Source organism: Sorex fumeus, unplaced genomic scaffold (assembly GCF_029834395.1).
Source record: "Sorex fumeus unplaced genomic scaffold, SorFum_2.1 ptg000029l, whole genome shotgun sequence".
Taxonomy (NCBI): Eukaryota; Metazoa; Chordata; class Mammalia; order Eulipotyphla; family Soricidae; genus Sorex; species Sorex fumeus.
Window position 1 is genome coordinate 13,215,781 of NW_026606086.1, and position 21,446 is coordinate 13,237,226.

The 21,446-nt window shown below is 38.5% G+C and overlaps 2 protein-coding genes across 2 annotated transcripts in view; one reads left to right on the top strand and one right to left on the bottom strand.

Annotated features, from left to right (window-relative positions):
• Nucleotides 1-5,558: 5,558 nt before the first annotated feature.
• On the top strand, nucleotides 5,559-6,488 carry LOC130024635 (olfactory receptor 6C2-like). Its single transcript, XM_056115336.1, has one exon. The coding sequence runs from the start codon at nucleotides 5,559-5,561 to the stop codon at nucleotides 6,486-6,488; it is 930 nt and encodes a 309-aa protein (XP_055971311.1).
• Nucleotides 6,489-6,672: 184 nt separating this feature from the next.
• LOC130024636 (olfactory receptor 6C2-like) overlaps nucleotides 6,673-21,446 on the bottom strand; it is a 34,501-nt gene continuing 19,727 nt past the window's right edge. Inside the window, exon 3 of the mRNA XM_056115337.1 lies at nucleotides 6,673-6,786. Coding sequence (XP_055971312.1) covers nucleotides 6,673-6,786 — 114 coding nt within the window. The remainder of the gene's footprint in view (nucleotides 6,787-21,446) is intronic.

Here is a 21,446-nt window from a genome sequence, read left to right on the forward strand (position 1 = left end):
CGAATACTTTCTTTCTAGTTATGTGGGGCATTTGCTACTGCCCTACTATGTTTGTTTATATCCCGCTTATCAGAGAGATGAGTCTATGTCCGTCTCTCCCTCTTGTTAACATTGCTAAGAATGATGCTTTATAGATCCATCCATTTAACAGCAAAAGGTTTATTGCTTATTGTTTTATAATTGCCTTTTAAAGCATTCTTATTGTTTTGATAATGGATGCAAAGTTGTTAATGTTACAGCATTTTTAGCAAATGCTTTTGTATTGAGATATCATGATTTACAATTTTACTGACGTCCTTTCACAGCTGTGGGGCTACCAAACCCAACTCTCCAGCAATGCTCCAGAACTCTCCCCCTATTACCAGACAGTCTCTCTGCCCTACTCTTCTTTCAGTCTCCCTGGTTACTATTTCTGTTAGTCATGTCTCGGGGTTTGCGTGCTCTGGATTGTCTAACCATGTTCTTTGTTTTTTTTTATATTTTTTTTATTGGCTAACTTATCTTGTATTTATAATTTCTTTTTGACTCATTTTACTCTGCCACTTTCATTTAAGTTAAGGCAAACTGCAAAGCTTCCCTTATCTTCTCTGACAGCTGAATAGTATTCCAGTGTGTGTGTCTACCAGATTATTTTAACTCTCTCATACGCTGTTGAGTACTATGCTGTTTCTAGATGTTCATTACTATAAATTCTGCTGTGATAAACAAGGGGATATATCTTTTCAGATAAATGTTTTTTGTATTCTTGAGATAGATGCCAAACACTGGAATGGGAAGAGGGGGGGTTGTGTGGAAACTTTTTATATTGGTCATCTTTTGAGAAGTCCCAAATTGTTTCCCAGCGTGAAGCATATAACAGTTCCCAGGGTAGTGAATAAGCATTTTATTTTCAGTCACAAAGTGCCTGTATTTATTATCTCTGGCCTTTCTCATATAAATCATTCAATCATAAGTTTCAATCATACAATGATCAAGTACCCATCCCTCCACCAGTGCCCATTCTTCTCCACCACCAATGTTCCCAGTATCCCTTCCACCACCCCAACCCACCCCCTGCTCCAACCCCTGTCTCTGTGGCAGGCACATTCTTTTCAAACACACTCTCTCTCTCTCCCTTTCCCTTTCCCTCTCTCTCTCTCTCTCTCTCTCTCTCTCTCTCTCTCTCTCTCTCTCTCTCTTCTCTCTCTCTCTCTCTTCTTTAAGGTGTTATGGTTTGCAATATAGGTATAAAATGGCTATCAGGTTTGGTCTATAGTCTACTTGTTTTGTTTTGTTTTCATTTAATTTATAATCAGTGTCTGTTAACCACCCTTATATCTCATTGGAGAAAATATCTGTTCATCTCCTTTTTCCATCATTATAGGTCCTTTCTTTTTATTGACGAGCTTTGAAAGTGCTTCGTGCATCTTAGAAATTAACCTTTTCCTGTTGAATGGTATGAAATTTTTTCGTTGACTAAGTAGAGTTTCTTTTGAATTCAGGCTTTATTTCTTATGCCACATAAAAGGTTTTTAGTTTTATTATACTCACACTTATTTATTTCTTCTTTTATTGGCTTTTCCATTGAAGTTGTATCATTGTAGGCTCCTCCAAGATGAAATTCTGAGTCGTCATATCTTTTCCTAAATGTATTTTCTAGATATAGGTATAGATAGAGATTTGTTATTAAGGTCATTAATCAGTTTTGAGTTGGCCTTTTGAATGGCACGAGATACAGGTCTAAATTCATTTTGTTACATGTGGCTAATCAGATTTCCTAGCACTAATTGTTTAAGAGGTTCTCTTTGCCCTACCTCATAGACTACTTCATTATAAATTATCTGTTTAGACACTTGAGGGTTTTAATCTGGGCAATGGATTCAATTCATTGATCTAAGAGTCTATCTTTTTCTAATAACAGATTTTTATTACTAAAACTTTGTAATTAAGCTTAAAGTCTTGTAATATAGTGTTTACCATATTTTTTCTCAGAATGATTTTGGCTATTTTAGGAATTTTATGGTTGTATAATTTTAGAATTCAATATATGATACCTTGGAAATTTTAATGGGGATCACATTGAATCTTTAAATTGTTTTGAAAAAGATGGTTGGTTTAGTGATGCTGATCCTTCTGGTTCATTGCAAGGGCTGTCTCCATTTCCTTTTGTTCTTGTATTCCTTTCGAAAATAAGTTATAACTTAACTAAATAGGTTTTTCTACTTTGTTAGATTGGCTGCTAAAGAAGTTAGGGGTTTTGACTTGTCTGATCAGATTAAGCACCTATTCATGATAAAAACCCTTGACCACTTGGGAACTATAGGAACTTATGTCAATATCACAAAGGCAATATATAAACAAATTCATAGGTAACATAATTCTTCATAAATAGGGAAACTTATCTGCGATATTTTCTCCCATGCATCAGGATGTCAAAAATTCTTCCTCTAATACAAAAAATATCTTGCTTATTTTCTTATTGTTAGGATTTTCTCATAAAACTATATCAATTTTTGTACAGAATGTTATTTTGATAAGGATAATATAAATCAATGCCTTACCAAATAAGACAGTGTTCATCATATTCCCCTACCCTTGCACAAAATTACGATAAAATGATAAAATTTCAAAATTATGTGTTACAAAGGAAGAGATGAGACTGATCAGTGCCATCCTAGAGTGGTCTTTGAGATTTATAAGTGACTAGATGTTTATACACAAACCTCAGGAAACACATTCTTCTTTTACTCTTCTAAACTTTAAAGTAATCAGATAGGAGCCAGAGATATAGAACATCAGGTAGGGTGCTTGCTCTGTATGTTGCTGACCGAGTTCAATCCCCATTACCACATTTGGTCCCCCAAGCACCAGCAGGAGTGATTTCTGAGCACAGACACAGGAGTATGCCCTGAGCACTGCTGAGTGTCGCACACACACACACAAAAAGCAAATAAAGTAATCAGCGATACATTATTAAATAATCTAACAGTATAACAGTACTGTTTTCCTCTGCTGAAAGACAAAAGGCATGGATAACGTATGCATTTTTTTCTTTTTGAGTATTTTTTATATTTTCCTGTGAATAATTTTATTGTTTAATCACAAATGAGGGGTACAGATTGTGAACTTCAGTTATAATTTAGGACTAAAGGAAGACATTTATTTAACTTCTTAGATAATAATGCAATACAATTTCCAGGTATTTAAAACATATATGTAAACTAAGAGATGAATCAAATGAATGAAAGTATTGACTGCTTTTTTATGAAGCATTTAATCATGTTATTTTAGCAGGTTTCCAGAAAATCTTCCAGGTATAAAATTATTTAAATTCTTAAGTCCAACTGTTATATAAGTCAATCAAACTAGGGTGATTCTTATTTAGTAAATGTAATAAGGGTTGGCTATAAACTTAATCCTTTCTATCTATAAAAATCAATTGAAAGAGTACTGATACACTGAATAATAAGAGTGTAAATACTCATGTTTTACAGTACAATATTAATATTCCATATTCACCATCAATATCTCCTCTAAAATAGCAATTTATTTGGATACATAATCTAGGGTTCTATTTTATCTAATGCGATTTAAGCATGTGCTGCTCTCAAGATGGGAAAGTGATTGATGTTCTGTACAGCATACAAATTGAATCACTTCTCCCTCTATTTCCAGTTGACTGTAAACCTTGAAACTTTCACCTTACTTCTGGATGCAGAGGATATTTTAATAATGATGAAACGTATCATGACACCTTGGATTGTATTGTTGCTCATTGAATCTTAAAAATGACTTTAGTTTATAAACCATAGGTGTTGTCTAACAAGAGTTCACTTTCTTGTTTAATGACACTTGTTTTAATAATTAAAATAATTTATATTCTTATGATATATTAGAAAATTAATCACAATGACAGGTATGAAAATGTTCAATTATTTATTAAAAATTTTTGACATGGGACTGGAAAGATAATTCAGGATTTAAAGTACTTTTCTTACTGGTTGGCCCAGGTTCAATTCTCAGCACCAGATATGGTTCAAAGAGCAGAGTCTGAAACCATTCTTGAGTTCAGAGTCAGAATTCTTGAAATTAACCAGAACAGCCCCAATTTTTTCCATAATAAATTTAAAAGAAATTCTTTCTTAGTTATTTTTCCTTCTTGTATTTTATTTATTCATTTATGCATTTATTGCCTTGGACCATACGCAGCCAAGTCAGACTGGACGTATATTTTTTTAAATTTTTATTAGTAAAACAGCATGAGGTACAGTTGTAGACTTACAAATTTTTGTGCTTGGGTTTCAATTATACAATGATCAAATACCCATCCCTCCACCAGTGCCTTTTTCCCACCACCACGGATCCCAGTATCCCTCCTAACCCCATCCCCCACATCCTACCTAGCCTCTGTGGCAGAGCATTCACTTTTGTTCTCTTTCTCATTTTGGGTGATCTGGTTTGCAAAAGAGGCATTGAGTGGCAATCATGTTTGGTCTATAGTCTACTTTCAGCATGCTTCTCCCATCCTGGGAGGATCCTCCCATCACCCTTTATTTGTTTCTCCCTTTTCTATCTGAGTTCCCTTTTCCCCTAGCATGTGTGTCTGGCCTCTAATCCAAGGCACAAACTTCCTGGTACCAATCTCGGACACTCTTGGGTGTTGTTCTCCTATTTTGTTACTTTATGTTCCAGAGAGGCAAAAAGTATATTCGACGTGACATCTGCAGTTGTTTGTTCATTGCAGCTCTCTTTTCAGTAGCCAGAATCTGGAAAAAACCTGAGTTCCCGAGAACAGATGACTGGTTAAGGAAACTTTGGTGCATTTACACAATGGAGTTCTATGTAGCTGTTAGAAAAGATGAAGTTATGAAATTTGCATACAAGTGGTAAGATAAAGGTAAAGGTAAAGGCCCTCCCGTTGATCACCGATTTGCCCAGTAACGTCTCCATTGGAGACTTTGTTGTTACTGTGTCTGGCATATCGAATACTCTTGGTAGCTTGCAGGGCTCTCCAAGAGGGGCGGAGGAATCGAACTCGGGTCGGCCATGTTGGCTGCGTGCAAGGCAAACGCCCTACCCGCTGTGCTATCACTGCAAAGTATCATGTTAAGCTAAATGAGTCAGAAAGAGAGGGATAGACATAGACTGTCTATGAGAGGGAGTCAGAAAAAGAGGGATAGACATAGTACTGTCTAATGATTACTCCTGAAAGAACTTGGGGACAATGTGTGGGGTTGGAGATCTAAACAAGAAGGGCCATATGTGAAAGGCAGGCAATCCCATTAAAAAAATTCCTGAACATATATGCAAAGATGCAAATTTATATGTTCTTCTACATCTGATTTCCATGTAAACGACCTGTCCTCCTTTAAGATTTATTTATCATATAGAAAATCAATATATGAAACAAATTGAATATCATTATGCTATCCAAAAATATACAGGATTTGGAAATAAGTCAAATATTATATTAATTAACATTTCTAAGCAAAATCCAAGTGAAAGAAACACTGTTTTCTTTATCTTACACTTATCTCTCTTCCTTTTTCACATAGATCAGGAAGACTCAGAAGCCAGGAATGAGAAATCATACAGCAATAACCACATTCATCCTCCTGGGATTGACAGATGACCCACAGCTGCAGGTTCTTCTTTTTATATTTCTACTTATCACCTACATGTTGAGCCTTGTTGGAAACCTGACCATCATCATTCTCACCTTTGTGGATGCCCACCTTAAAATTGCCATGTATTATTTTCTGCAAAACTTTTCCTTCTTAGAAATCTCATTCACATCTACCTGTATCCCAAGATTCTTGTACAGTTTAGCAACAGGAGATAGAATCATTACTTTCAACTCTTGTATATGTCAGGTATTTTTTGATAGCCTATTTGGAATAACAGAATTTTTTCTTCTGGCAACTATGTCCTATGATCGTTATGTAGCCATCTGCAAACCCCTTCATTATATGACTATCATGAATCCTCTGGCCTGCAAAAAACTTATCTCTGGATGTTGGATAATTACGTTATTGCTCATGATACCACCATTTGGCTATGTGCTGACACTGGAATTTTGTGTCTCTGAAATCGACCACTTTGTCTGTGATTCCAACGCTGTCCTGAAGATCTCATGTTTGGATACAGAATTCTTAGAGAAGATGGTTCTTTTCTGCTCTTCATTTATTCTACTAGTGACTCTCACATTTGTAGTTTGGTCCTATGGAAGTATCATTCGCACGATTCTTGGGTTCCCCTCTGCTCAGCAAAAGAAAAAGGCCTTTTCTACCTGTTCCTCCCACATGATTGTGGTCTCCATCACTTATGGCAGCTGTATCTTCATCTATATCAAACCTTCTGCAAAAAATGAAACAGTCGCTAATAAGGAAGTATTGCTACTATTTACTTCAGTACCCCCCATGTTAAACCCATTTATTTATACTCTGAGAAACAAACAAGTAAAACATGCCATGAATGGCTTTATAAAAAAACTACTACTCTTGAGATAACAAAGTGGTTAAGGAACTTGCTTTGTGAGTAGCTGATCAGGGTAGTATGATTACAGAAAACACAGCAAATAGTATGCCATGAGCACCTTGTGCTGTGCAGAGTCTTATCAAAAACATACTTTCAAGAAAAAAACCTACTGCTCTCAAGAAATTAAGTAAATGGTAAATTAAACATACAGTAAACTCATGACATATGTGTTTTTCCCCTTGTATTCTGCTTACATTTTATACCAATGGTGAGATCAACTGACTCTTCTTCACATAGACTAGCTTCTCTGGCTTTGAATTGCAAAATCATCTAAATGCAAGACAACGTAAGAATCAATAATAATCTCCCTTATGTTGATCCTCAATATATAAATGATAGATATGTCTAGACCTAATCTATTTGTAATCTCTGTGCACATGCATAATTAGTAAATAAAAGGTAAAAGAAATGTTTATAATTACATGAAAGAGAACAGATTTTATCTATCAAAATGGATTTAGATATAAGCTCTTATTTTTATACATCTATCAAATTTTTTTCTTTATAGGAAGGTTTCATTAATATGCCTATGAGCAAACTATTGTTTTCATATGGAGTTTTTTTGTCAACACATTCTTTAAGATAAAGAATGACCTATTTAGTGCTTTTTTGTGGCGGGTTTGGTACAATGTGTTTAATGACTTTATTTCATATTTTTTAAATAGATCTTGTTAATTTTTGTTTATTTTATTTCATTTGTTTGTGTTTCCCAGGCTCTGCTCAAGAGAGCCATGAATTAATCCTAATGATACTGCTCAGGGTGATGTAGGCCTCTTGGTTCAGTAATTCATACCTTGATCTCTTACTACGTAGTCTACTTTATATATCATAGGGTTCACCTTTTAAATTTATTATATTCTAAAAACATCCTTAATTTCAAAATTTATGACTGACCATCAGAGTAATTTATTTTCTCCTAACATATCCTTCTAATTCAAGGATAGAGCAATAGTACAGTTAGTAGGGCAACTGTCTTGAATATAGTCAACACAGGTTTGGTCCCCTGCACCCCTTATGTGCCTCATTCACAGTCAGCAGTGATCTCTAAACTCGGAGCCAGTAGTAATCCTGTGACACCACAGGATGTGATCCCAAAACATACAAATAAACAAAAAAAACCCAAAATTTCCTTCTAGTTTCACAAAATATATGAACTTGTCTACAGGACTGTTTAAGTTTTATAGTGATCTCCATAGTATACCAAGAACTCTTTGTGATAATTTTAATATTTTTCTATGGCTTAAACCGCTTTATAGCTTATTGACTAAAGGATGAAAATAAAGCCCTAATTACAACTTCTGAAATGTATTCAGCTGCTTTTTGGAGTTTTAAAAAATTACTTAAAGAAATAACATATTTCAGGAATTCTGTCATATGGTAAAAAATAGTTGTCATCATATATTTTAAATGATTGTTATAGAGAAAACATGTTTCACTAGTAACCTGCAATCAGTGTTTGCTCAACTCCTGATTGTCAAATTTAACGTGCAATGAATATGATAGTGGATCACAGAATTTAGTATATTTAACAAGTTTTATATCCTTTAACATATGCTATAAAATATTTATAATGATTATTCATAAAGTAAAAATTAAAGAGGCTATAGAAATAGAAAAGTAAGTAATGTCCATGCCTTTCACAAAGACAATCCCAATTCAATCCCCAACACCTTGTATGGTTCCCTGAGTGCAGATTCAGGAGTACACTCACTTGTACACCACTGAGTGTAGTTCAAATACAAACAAAGAATAAAGTGATGGATATATTTGGTTTTGATTCTCTTAATAGTTGACTAAATTTACTTTGTGCAAGATAGTGGAATTCTAAAGCAGTTATGCATAATTTTAATGATCCATGTTGCAGAAGGTATCAAGCAAGATGATCGGTACTAGTTTTATGGGCAGTAAGAACACTCGGAGTAGGTTTATATTTTAATAATAAATTAAAAATTAATATTAAAAATCACTTGTATCGCTTGTCATTCCGTTGTTCATCGTTTGCTCGAGTGGGCGCCATTAACATCTCCATTCCTCACTGTCTCGTGCTTGCGTAGTCCAATGGCATACTAGGGGCTCTTTCAAGGTCAAGGGAATGAGGCCTGTTATTGTTACTGTATTTGGCATGTCGAATACACCATGGGTATTTTGCCAGGCTCTGCCATGCAGGCGGGATAATCTCTGTAGCTTGCCATGCTCTTCGAGAGGGAAAAATGTTTATAAAAAAAAAAAACTTTTCTTGAAATAAGAAGGAGTTCACATACTTTGCTCAAGTTTGTCATGATCATATCTCTCTTTTTCCCAACTTTTTCTGGTATGTGACCTTTATAGCTAGCACATAGAGTGTGTGAAATAAATCGTCTTTCCCCCGCAATCTCTGGTTGTAAAGTGTCAAAATTTCAAATAAGAAATTTGTGAATTTTAGGAACCAAATTGCTTAAAAATATCAGTATTTTACTAATCACTCACTTCCTTATTTACATTCTATGTACTTTCTCATGGCCAGTAAACTGACTCAAATGATTTAAATTATCCCACCACTTAGAGAGAAAAGCTTCTGAAATCATCTGGAACCAATATCAATTGTAAAATAATGATTGCCACTCAATGCCTCTTTTGAAAACCACAACACCCAAAAGGAGAGAGAGAACAAAAGGGGAGGTGGAGGGGTACTGGGACCCGTGTTGGTGGAAAATGGGCACTGGTGGAGGAATGGGTATTTGATCATTGTATAATTTTAATCAAAGCACAAAAATTTGTAAGTCTACAACTGTACCTCATGATGTTTCACTAATAAAAATTAAAAAAATAATAATGTGTATTTCTTGTTTCTGAAAATTTTTCAACATTTTATTTATTTACATGCTATTTAAAATATATACAATGTAGTTTTATGTAGCAAAAGATACAAAATATCTGACTTCTATCTCCAATATAACAATTTTCTAACATTTCCACATTTAATGGTGTAAAATAATAATGCTTATTATCATTTTTAATTGGTGATATATATGGAAGATTAAAACTACTTCACACCCAAGTGTCATCATGTTCTCCAAGCAAGATAATATAATTGCTAATTATATACATTCAATGGGGAATTATTACCTTGGTAATTTTCTTGATTCTGTGCCCAAGGAATCCAAGTGAGAGTGAAAGCAAACAGCCACTGTCACTGTCACTGTCCTCCCGTTGTTCATCTCCTCGACTGGGCCCACTAATGTCTCCATTGTGACACACAAAAGAAAAATTTCTGAAAATAAATGAAATCAATGGGAAAAATAATAAAATGCTATTTACTTACAACAGAACAATTTCATTTATTATATTTTAATAAAATAAAATATGGAAATACAATGTAATATCTAAGATATTTACAATGTCTGATATGTAATGTGTAAAGTCTAAGAAAAATGAAGGTATTAAAAACATGTAAGGGGAATTCTTCTTTTAGACACCTCTCCAATAATCCTGGAGATTCCCTGCATTCCATTTTCTTTCCTTTAACAAAGTGTTTCTCTTCATAGGCAATGCTGCACTCGGAAGGTGATGCTGAAATGGCTGCTTCTGGCAGCAGGCAGAGAGGGTTATTTTCAGCCTACATCCCACATGATTCAGTGAAGACTAAATTCCAATACTCAGTCAGAAGTTCATTATCAAGTGAAAAAAAGAAAAGACTTTATTTAGAATCTTAGATGAATCGCACACTCCAGCAGGTAGTGTGTTGCAATCACACACCACCACATACAGATGCATGCTCTAGTTTATAGACAGAGTTGCTCTCTATAGATAATGAATGCAATTGTGTAAAAGGGGAAAGAGAAATATGCAAAAGTAAGAAATTCTTATGAACCAGGACACTAATAGATTGTACTCTTTGAAGGCAAGGTTGAATAACTTTTGCTGATTTCTTAGACTTTACACATTAGATGTTAGCTGGTACTGTTTATCCAAGCCTACAGTAAGATTACAGATTACAGGAAACATATAGAAAGTTCTAAAAACTAACCAGATAACCAGTATGAAACAAGAATTCATCCATGTAGCATAGTGAAAACTTAATACATAAAACATAATAAAGTTAAACCTAGTAGATTAGAGAAAGTGAAAAATGAAGAAAACTATTACAATTATTATTTATCTATCTATTTATTTATTTTTATCACTTTTATGACTGAAACACCATGAGGTATTCATACTTGGGTTTCAGTCATACAATGATTGAGTACTCATCCCTACACCAGTGTCCATTCTCCACCATCAATGATCCTAGTAGCTCTCCCATCCCCACACCCCACTCTGCCTCTGTGGCAGGGCATTTCCTTTTTCGTACTCTTTCCTTAAGAGTGTTGTAGTTTGCAATAGAGGTATTGAGTGGCTATAGTGTTCAGTCTATAGTCTACATTCAGCACTCATCTCGCATCCTGAGTGAGTCCTTCAAACATCCTTTAATTGGTGTTCCCTTCTCTATCTGAGCTGCCTTTCCCCCCGGCATTTAAAGCCAGCTTCCAAACCCTGAACCAGACCTCCTGCTACTTATCTCAACAATTCTTGGGTGTTCAGTTTCCATTCTGTTACTTTATATTCCCCAGATCAGTGCAGCCTTTCTGTGTCTGTCCCTCTCTTTCTGACTCATTTCAACTTCGCATGCTACTTATTATGTAGAACCACTTGAATGTAAATTTCATGACTTCAACTTTTCTAACAGATGCGTTGTGTTCCATTGTGTAGCTGTACCAAAGTTTCTTTAACCAGTCATCTGTTCTCGGGGACTCGGGATTTTTCCAAATTTTTGCTTTTGTGAACAGTGCAGCAATGTACATAGAAGTACAGATGTCATTTCAACTGTACTTTTTTGCCGCTCCGGGATATATTTCCAGGAGTGGTATTGCTGGGTCAGTTCAGTTTCTCTCCCCGCCCCGAGCAGAATTCTGGCAGCCGAAGACCTCCAGAACCAGCCACAACCATGCTGAGACCACTCTCCACATGCATGAAGGTAATGGCAGAGGAACAAAGGCATGCGGGTCGTGGGGCTGAGATCTTCAAGCCTGCTTGGATCGGGGCTGAACATCCTATACCCAGATACTCCATCTTCCAGTAGGCAGGGGTCACACCCACCAACAGACCCCCCCGCAATGTGTAAACCCATCAAAAGCCAAGACCCAGAGACTATAAAACCCAGCTCCTGGAAGCACACGGCCGCATTTGCGATCACACAACATCTTATTATCTCATTCTTACTTTGGACAAACTGGCAGACTACCGAATGTAATCTGCTCACATGGCAGAGTCTCACAAACTCCCCATGGCGTACCCAATATGCCAAATACCAGCAAAAATGATGGGTCTCATTCTCGTAACCCTTAAAGAGCCTTGAATATGGCACTTTAAAATCTCAGGACTAGGACAAAGGAGATGTTACTGGGGCCTGCTTGAGGCAATTGACGAACAACAGGATGATTGTGATCGTGATCGGTATTGCTGGATCAAATGGGAACTCAATTTCTAATTGTTTGAGAATTGTTCATACTGTTTTCCAAGAGAGCTTGAACCAGTTGGCATTCCTCTCAGCAGTGAGGGAGGGTCCCTTTCTCGCCAGATCCATTCCAACAACAATTGCTTTTGTTCTTTCGGATGTGTGCCAGTCTCTGTGGTATGAAATGATATCTCATTGTTGTTTTAACTTGCAGCTCCCTTATGGTAAGAGATGTAGAGCATTTTTTCATGTGCCTTTTAGCCTTTCAGATTTTTTATTTGAGAAAGTCGCCCCATTTTTGATTGGATTGGATGTTTTCTTCGTGTGGAGTTCAGTTCAGTGCTTTGTATATCCTTGATATCAACCACTTGTCAGATGGGTATTGGGAAAATATCCTTTCCCATTGTGTAGACTGTCTTTGTATTTTGGTCACTGTTTCTTTAGAGGTGCAGAAGCTTCTTAGTTTAAGATAGTCCTATTTGTCTATCTCTGTTTTGACTGCTTGGCAGTGGTGTGTCAGTACCTTGTGGATTCTGGTCTGATGTTGAGGTCTTTAATCCATTTTGACCTTACTTTTGTATATGGTGTTAGGCAAAAATCTGAGCCCAATTTTTGTTTGTAGGCATCCAGTTTTGCCAGCACAATTTGTTAAAGAGGCTTTCCTTACTCCACTTCACATTTCTTGCTCCTTTATCAAAGATTAGATGATCATATGTTTGGGGGGAGATGTCAGTATATTCAACCCTGTTCCATTGGTTTGCGGCTCTGCGTTTGTTTCAGTACCATGCTGTTTTAATTATTATTGCTTTGTAGAAGAGTTTGAAGTTGGGGAGGTTGATTCCTCCCATTCTCTTTTTTCCAAGAATTTCTTTAGCTATTTGTGGGTGCTTATAGTTCCATATGAATTTCAGAATTGTTTGCTCCATTGCTTTGAAGAATATCATGGGTACTGTTATAGGAATGCATGGAATGTTTACAATGATTTGGGGAGTATTGCCATTTTGACATTTCTTTTCTATATCCATTTTGGCGAGGTTTTTGTCATAAACGGGTGCTGGATCTTCTCAAATGTTTTCTCTGCATCCATTGATATGATAATATGGTTTTTATAATTTCTTTTGTTGATATGATGGATTATGTTGATTGATTTACAAATGTTAAAACATCCTTGCATCCCTGGTATGAATCCCACTTGGTTATGGTGTATGGTCATTTTGATGAGTTGTTGAATTCTATTTGCTGGTATTTTGTTGAGAATATCCGCATTAATGTTCATCAGGGATATCAGCCTGTTGTTTTCCTTTCTTGTGTCTTTGTTTCCTTTTAGTATTAGAGAGATATGGGCTTCATAGTAACAGTTTGGGAGAGTTTCTGTTTCTTCAATTTCCTTGCTTGAGAAGAACTGGCAATAGGTCCTCTTTAAATGTTTGGAAAAAATCGCTAGTGAATCTATCAGGAAAAGGGCTTTTGTTTTGGGGAATACTTTTGATTACAGTTTCAATTTCCTTGATGTTATAGGACTATCCAGGTACTCTAGATCTTCTTGATTCAGTCTTCTGAGATTATAAGAATCCAAAAGTTTATCCATTTCTTCTAGGTTCTCTTCTTTCATGGCATACAGACTCTCAAAGTAGTCTCTGAATATCTTTGGAATATCTTTGGTTTCTGTTGTGATATCCCCCTTCTCATTTCTGATTCTGTTTATTAGATTTTTCTGTGTCTACCTTACTTTGTGAGTCTTGCTACTGGTTTATCTATATTGTTTATTTTCTCAAAGAAACAGCTCTTGGTGTCATTGATCATTCGGATTACTTTTGGGGTTTGCATGTCGTTGATTTCTACTCGAAGTTTTATGATCTCTTTCATTCTACTTGGTTTGGGCTCCTTTCATTGGTCCAGTTCTAAGATCTTGAGCTGTAAAGTCAAGTTGTTTATGTGAGCCCTTTCTTCCTTCCTGATAAATTCTTGCAGAGCTATAAATTTTCCCCTTAACAATGCTTTAGCTGCATCCCATAGGTTTTGGTAGCTCATGTCTTCATTCTCATTTGTTTCCAGAGTATCTTTTGATTTCGTTCTTGACTTCCTTCTTGACCCACTCATTGTTCACATTGAGTTGTTTAATTTCCAGGTGTTTATTTGGTTCTTCGTGTCTGTGTGTGATTCACTTTTAGATTCATTGCGTTGTGGTCTGAAAGGATCTTTGATACTATTTCTATCTTTCTGATTCTATTGGGTTATGTTTTGTGACCTAGCACATGATCTATTTTGGAAAATGTTCCGTTTGCACTGGAGAAAAATATGTATTCCTTATTTTGTGTGTGTAAATCCCTGTCTAGGTCTATAAGCCCTGTCTCTTCTATTTCTTCCTTTAAAGCCAATGTTTCTTTCCTGAGTATAGTTATTGTTGATCTACACAGAGGTGATTAGGCAATGTTGAAGTCTCCAGCTACTATTGTGTTGCTAGCAATGTCCTCCTTAAAATCTGTTAGCAGTTGTTTTAAGTATTTAGCTGTTCCTTCATTAGGCGCGTATACATTTAATATTGTGATTTCTTCCTGTTATATATATATGTATTTCTTCCTGTTATATGTATCCCTTGATCGCATCTCTGCACTGCTTTGCGAGCTCGGATGTTCGCTTGCGGTTGCCTGAGGCATGCGCCAAACCACGTTGGTGAATAAGCTCAAGAGTCTTCAAAGACAGGCATTTTTTTGTGGCTGTCTCTCTCTTGGCATTCCTCGCACAATCATGGAGGTGCTGAACCAGTCGATCGTATTCCTTGTCAATGTTGTCAACAATGGCATCTTCCCAAGTTGCCGCAATAGTGCCAAAGAGTTCCCAGTTGGTGGTCGTTCTGGGAGTTTTCTTCTTAAACTTTGCAGCCCTTTCTCCCCTCTCCATGAAGTAGAATTTTGCACCAAGGAGATGGTGGTTTGATCCGGTTTGGAATTTTGAGACAGCAGTGACATCAGTCAGGCAAAACCGTTGATTGAATATGATGTGGTCTATTTCATTGTGGAATTGTCCACCGGGAGACTCCCATGCCCAACGATTAGATTCAGCTTTCTGGAACCTTGAGTTACCATGGATGGTCTTGGTCGACATGATGAATTTAGAGAGTCTTTCATCCTGTTCATTCCTTTCTAGGCCATGGGGCCTGATGTGAAGTTCTTTGGCTGATCTTCTCAGTCCTATCTTGGCATTAAAATCACCCACAATGATCTTGTAGAAGGTGTGGTCTTCTTTATAGAACTTCTCCAGCTCCATGTAGAACTTCTCAATTTCTCCTTCATCATAATTGGATGTTGGTGCGTAGACACCGAAGATAGAAACTGCTGGCAGTGAGCCACATCTATTCAAATGTAAACATCCGATTTGGTTTTTTAGGCATTCGAATGAATCAATGCTCATGGCCAAGTTTGTGTTGACAAGGACACCGACGCCTCCGACACCTCTTTTATCGCATGTTCCGAGGAACAATTCTTCACTAGTGTCAAAAATGGCATGATTACTTTGGTGCCTTCTTGTCTCGGTCAGACCAATGATGTTGTACTTGATCTTTTGCTCTTGTTCCATCAGGTTTTCGATAGATGCATCTGATGCTAGTGCACGTGCATTGAAAGTACAGACCATCATTTTTGTCTTCCTTCATTGTGGCAGCCTAGTTCGACCTTGAGATTTTATCGGCTTCTCCTTTCTCATCCTTCTCAATGCTGCCATATTGGTGACGCCTTCAGGGTCAGAGGAAAGAGACCCATTGTAATTACTGGTTTTGGCATATTGAATACACAACGGATAGCTTATAAGGCTCTGTCGTGAGGGTGGAATACTCTCGGAGGCATGCCAGGCTCTCCAAGAGGGAAAGAGTCTTTTGGGGCGGCCTCTAATCGCCCTTTTAGGTGTTACCATATTTGAATCCTATCAAATATAGTAAGACAATTCTGGAAGATGGGTATTTAGTGTCTTATAATGTGTCGCAGCAGGTAGGGCGTTCTCCTTACACGCGGCCAACATGGCCGACCCGAGTTCAATTCCTCCGCCCCTCTCGGAGAGCCCGGCAAGCTACCGAGAGTATTCAATATGCCAGACACAGTAACAACAAAGTCTCCAATGGAGACGTTACTGGGCCCGCTCGAGCAAATCGACGATCAACGGGAGGGCCGTTACCTTTTACCTTTTAATGTGTCTCTATCTGCAAAGCGGTGGCACAGTCCAGAAAGCGTCCTGGGGCATGACGGCAGCTGGGTAGTGTAGGTTGTGGAGATAGTGGAGGTCTGCCAACAGGAAGGGGTAGGGTGAGTCTGCTGTGCACAATCCAATCCCTGGGTCTCTGGCAGTTGGTGGATCAGATAGGGCAGGGTAGGGTGGGGCTCCTGATTTTAATCCCTTTGTCACCTGTGGTTGTTGGGAGCAAGCAGAGAATCTCTGTCCCCGGGTCCATTGAACCTGGAGTCCAAGGTCTCAAGTGTTCCGCTTATCTTGTTCTCTTGGGCTTCATTCATGCGTGAGTCTCGGCCAGAACGTCTGGAAAGCATCCTTGATGAGAACATTATTTGGGTCTCACAAAGAGGAATTGAAAGAGCTATGCTTGGAGTAACACGTTTCACTCAAATGAGAGAAAGAATCCAGAATTCCGATCTCCGTTGACGATCAAGAATCAGGGACAATGTTTCATTTGCCAAGGCGTCAAAAATTAGATGGGCTGGTCACGTAATGAGATTTAGAGACTACCGCTGGAATAGAGGCATTACCGACTGGATTCCACAGGATGTCAAAAGACCGCATGGACGCCCACCTACAGGATGGTCAAACTTCTTCATCAAGATCATGAATGGTCGGTTTGAGGCTCTTCATGTTCCTAGAAAGAACAGACGCCATTGGGCTACACTAGCATGTGACAGGGACAAATGGAGACGTTACTGGTGCCCGCTCGAGCAAATTGACGATTAAAGGGAAGTCAAGTGATCAAGTGCTATGTATCCCTTGATAAGTAAAAATGGTCTTCACTGTCCCTACTAATCTTTTTCAACCTGAAGTATGCTGTCAGATATTAGTATGGCCACCCCAGATCTTTTGAGGGAGTTGTTTGCTTGCAGGATTGTTTTCTATCCTTGAACTTTAAGTCTGTGTTTGCTCTGACTGTTGAGAGAGTTTCTTGTAGGCATCAGAATGTTTGTTTCGGTCTCTGAATCCATTTTGCCATTCTGTGTCTCTTAATTGGTGAATTTTAACCATTGACTTTGAGAGGGATTATGGTTATGGGGTTTTGTGTCATCTTTCTGTAAGGGTTTGTTGTGCTTGTAGGGCTTTTTCTAGTCTTACAGTAGCCCCTTTAGCCCTTTTTTAAGTTTGGTTTTGAGTCTATGAAGTTCCTGAGCTGCTGTTTATCCAGAAAATAGTGTACCAGTCCTTCAAGTTTGAGTGAGAATTTAGCCGGATAGAGTATTCTTGGTGAAGCGTTCATTTCAGTGAGTTTTTTCACTATATCCCGCCATTGTCTTCAGGCTTGGAGGGTTTCCTCTGAGAGGTCTACTATGAATCTAAGGGGTTCTCCTTTGTATGTGATTTCCTCTTTGACCTTGCTGCTTGCAGTATTGTGTCTCTATCTGCAGCATCCATCATTCTAACTATGATATGTCTTGGAGTGTTTTTGTTAGTGTCTCTTTAAGCTGGCACCCTTCGGGCTCCTTGAATCTGAAAGGCCGCATTGCCGAGCTATGGTAATTTTTCTGTGATGATTTGATTAACCGTGGCTTTTTCATTGGGATTGTGTCCCTGAGCTTCTGGTAGTCCAATGATTCTAATGTTGTTCCTCTTGGAATCGTCTGCTAGGACTCTGATTCTCTCTAGAGCTATTTTGAGGTCCCTTGTCATTGTTTGTTGTTGCCTATTGGCTTGGTGCAGCTGATCTTCCAGCTCACTGATTCTTTCCTCAGCTGTGGTGATTCTACTTTTGAGGGCACAGACTGAGTTTTTTATTTCATCTACAGAATCTTTGATTTGTGACATTTCTGTGTGTAGCTTTCCAATTCCTGCTCTCATTTCTTCCTGTATTTTCTCGATTGTCTGATCCATTATTTCTTTCATATCTTCCTTCAAGGTTCCGTCCCAATGGAAAAGCAGCAGGACCGTACTACTGTTCAAGAAGGGAGACATCCATGACATTGGCAACTATCGCCCGATCTGCCTATTGTCTGTCATCTACAAGTTGTTCACTCAAGTCATCCTAAGTAGGATTGGCAGAACACTAGATGAAGGACAACCATGTGAGCAAGCAGGGTTCCGCAAAGGATTCAGCACCATCGACCATATCCACACGATATCCAAGCTCATTGAGGTTTCTCGGGAGTTCAAGATGCCGCTCTGTTTAACATTCATTGATTTAAAGAAGGCCTTTGATTCTGTTGAGACGGAAGCAGTCATTGAAGCCCTAGCCAATCAGGGCATTCAAGCCCAGTACATCAGGATCCTCCGTGAGCTGTATTGAGGATTCACTACCAGGATCTCACCATTCTACAAAGAAGTGATCGTTGATTTCAAGAGAGGGGTGCGGCAGGGTGATACCATTTCACCGAAACTCTTCAGTGCCACCCTCGAGAACATCATGCGACGACTGGAATGGGAAGGAATGGGAGTGGAGATAGATGGTCGGCAACTACAACACCTCCGCTTTGCTGATGACATAGTTTTAATAACACCAAACATCAGCCAAGCGGCACAAATGCTTGCCGACTTTGACCGTGAGTGTGGAAAGGTAGGACTACAGCTGAATCTTATGAAGACAATGTTTATGAGAAACAGCCTTGTTCCTGACGCCCCATTCGCTCTCAATGGAACGACCATCTCCGAATGCAACAGCTATGTGTACCTAGGTCAGGAGGTCAACATGACAAATGACCTGGCACCTGAGCTGCGCAGGAGGAAGAGAGCGGTTTGGAACGCCTTCAAGAACGTCGAAGAAATAGGTAAGAGAACGAGAACCTCCGGCTCTGGGCACATCTCTTTGATTCCACTGTTCTTCCTGCATTAACATATGCCTCAGAGACCTGGGCTCTACGCAAACAAGATGAGAACGCTATTCAGGTCTCCCAAAGAAGAATAGAAAGAGCTATGCTTGGAATATCATGTTTCACTCAAATGAGAGAAAGAATCCGGAGTTCTGACATCCGTCGATGATCAAGCATCGGGGACGCTGTCTCATTTCCCAAGGTGTTGAAAATCAGATGGGCTGGTCACGTAATGAGATTTAAAGACGACCGTTGGACTAGAGCTGTTACTGACTGGATTCCACGGGATGTCAAAAGACCGCGTGGCCGCCCACCTACCAGATGGTCAGACTTCTTCGTCAAGATCATGAACGATCGGTTTGAGGCCCTTCATGTTTCCGGAGCAAAGAGATGCCATTGGGCTACACTAGCATGTGACAGGGACAAATGGAGACGTTACTGGCGCCCGCTTGAGCAAATCAACGACAAACGGGAAGTTAAGTGATTAAGTGATTAAGTGATCTTCCTTCAATTTACTGGACATCTGTCTGACTACTTCATTGTGTTTATTGAAAATCTTCATGACTTCATATTTGAATTCTTTGTCAGAGAGGTCCCTTAGGTGAGCAGCACCTACAGAGGCTTCTTGACTCTTTTCATTGACCTCCCGTGGTGGGGATTTGCGTTGTTTCTTCATGTTGGAGTGTAAGTGTGGGTACTAGATTCCTTGGTATGACTAACCTACCTGCAGCCGTGTGAGTGTTGGCCCACTGAAAATAGGCCATGCCCACTTCAACAGAAGCCACGCCCACTTCTAAAGCGGTCACACCCCCACGGGAACCTAGTGTGTTTGTGGGGAGTAAATACAGGGTGGGGGAGAAGACAAGCTTAGTTTGGGGAATGGAGAGGAAGAGTCTCAGAGCTTTCTCTCCCAAGGTCCAAGAGGATGCCTGGAGGGGCTTGCAGGGAGAAATCCATGTCCCGGGTTCGAGAAGCGGCAGATAAACTGACCTGGGGTGGGGGAAAAGACCAGCTCAGCTTGGGGGATGGAGAGGAAGAGCTGGGATTTTTTTTAATGTCTCTTTCTTTTCTTTCGTTATTTGTATATAAGAAAGCCATGAGCTTTTGGGTATTAGTTTTGTAGTCTGCCACTTTACTAAACTGACCTATTGTTTCTAAGAGCTTTTCTGTAGAGTCTTTAGGGTTTTCTAAGTAGAGTATCATATCATCTGCAAATAGTGATAGCTTGACCTCTTCCTTTCCTATCTTGGCAATGGCCAAGACTTCCAGTATTATATTGAATAGAAGTGGCAAAGGGGGACAACCTTGTGTCATGTGCCCAATCATAGAGTGAAAGCTTTTAATTTTTTCGTCATTGAGAATGATACTTACCATGGGCTTGTGGTAGATGGCTTTGACTATATTGAGGAAAGTTCCTTCGATGCCTATGTTGCAGAGAGTTTTCATCATAAATAGGTGCTGATTATTGTCAAATATTTTCTCTGCATCAATTGATATGACATATGGTTTTTATCTTTTGTTTTGTTGTTATAATGGATGATGTTTATCAATTTCTGAATGTTAAACCACCCTTGCATCCCTGGAACGAATCCTACTTGGTCATGGTGTATGATCATTTTGATGAGTCATTGGATTCTATTTACTAATAGTTTGTTGAGGATCTTTGCATCTGTGTTCATCAGGGATATCGGCCTGTGATTCTCTTTCTTTGTGATATTTCTGTCTGCTTTTGGTATCAGGGTGATATTTGCTTCATAGAAAGTGTTTTTGATACTTCAGTTTCATGGAAAGCTTAAAGAGGATTGGGAGTAAGTACTCTAAAGATTTGGAAGAATTCACTAGTGAATCCATCTGGGCCAGGACCTTTGTGCTTGGGGAGACTTTTTATTACCGTTCAATCTCCTTGGTGGTGATAGGTCTGTTCAGGTATTCCAGGTCTTCGTGGTGCAACCTGGGGAGGCTATAGAAATCTAGAAATTTATCCATTTTCTCGATATTTTCATGTTCCATGGCATAAAGCTTCTCAAAGTACTCCCTGAGGATCCTTTGAATTTCTGTAGTTTTTGTTGTATTGACGCCCTTTTCATTTGTGATTCGGTTTGTGAGGGTTCTCTCTCTCCCTTTCTTTGTGAGTCCTGCTAGAGGTTTAACAATCTTGTTTATTTTCTTGTAGAACCAGCTCTTGGTTTCATTGATCTTTCGGATTGTTTGTTTGAAATTTCTATCTCGTTAATTTCTACTCTAATTATTTCCTTCCTCCAGTTTGTATTGGCTCCTTGTGTTGGTTATTCTCTAAGCTCTGTTTTTTAAAATTTCTATTAGTGAAAAATCCATGATGTACAGTTGAAGACTTACAAATTTTTGTGCTTGGGCTTCAAATGAACAATAATCAAGTCCCCATCCCTCCACAAGTGCCCATTTTCCACCACCAAGGATCCCAGTATCCCTCC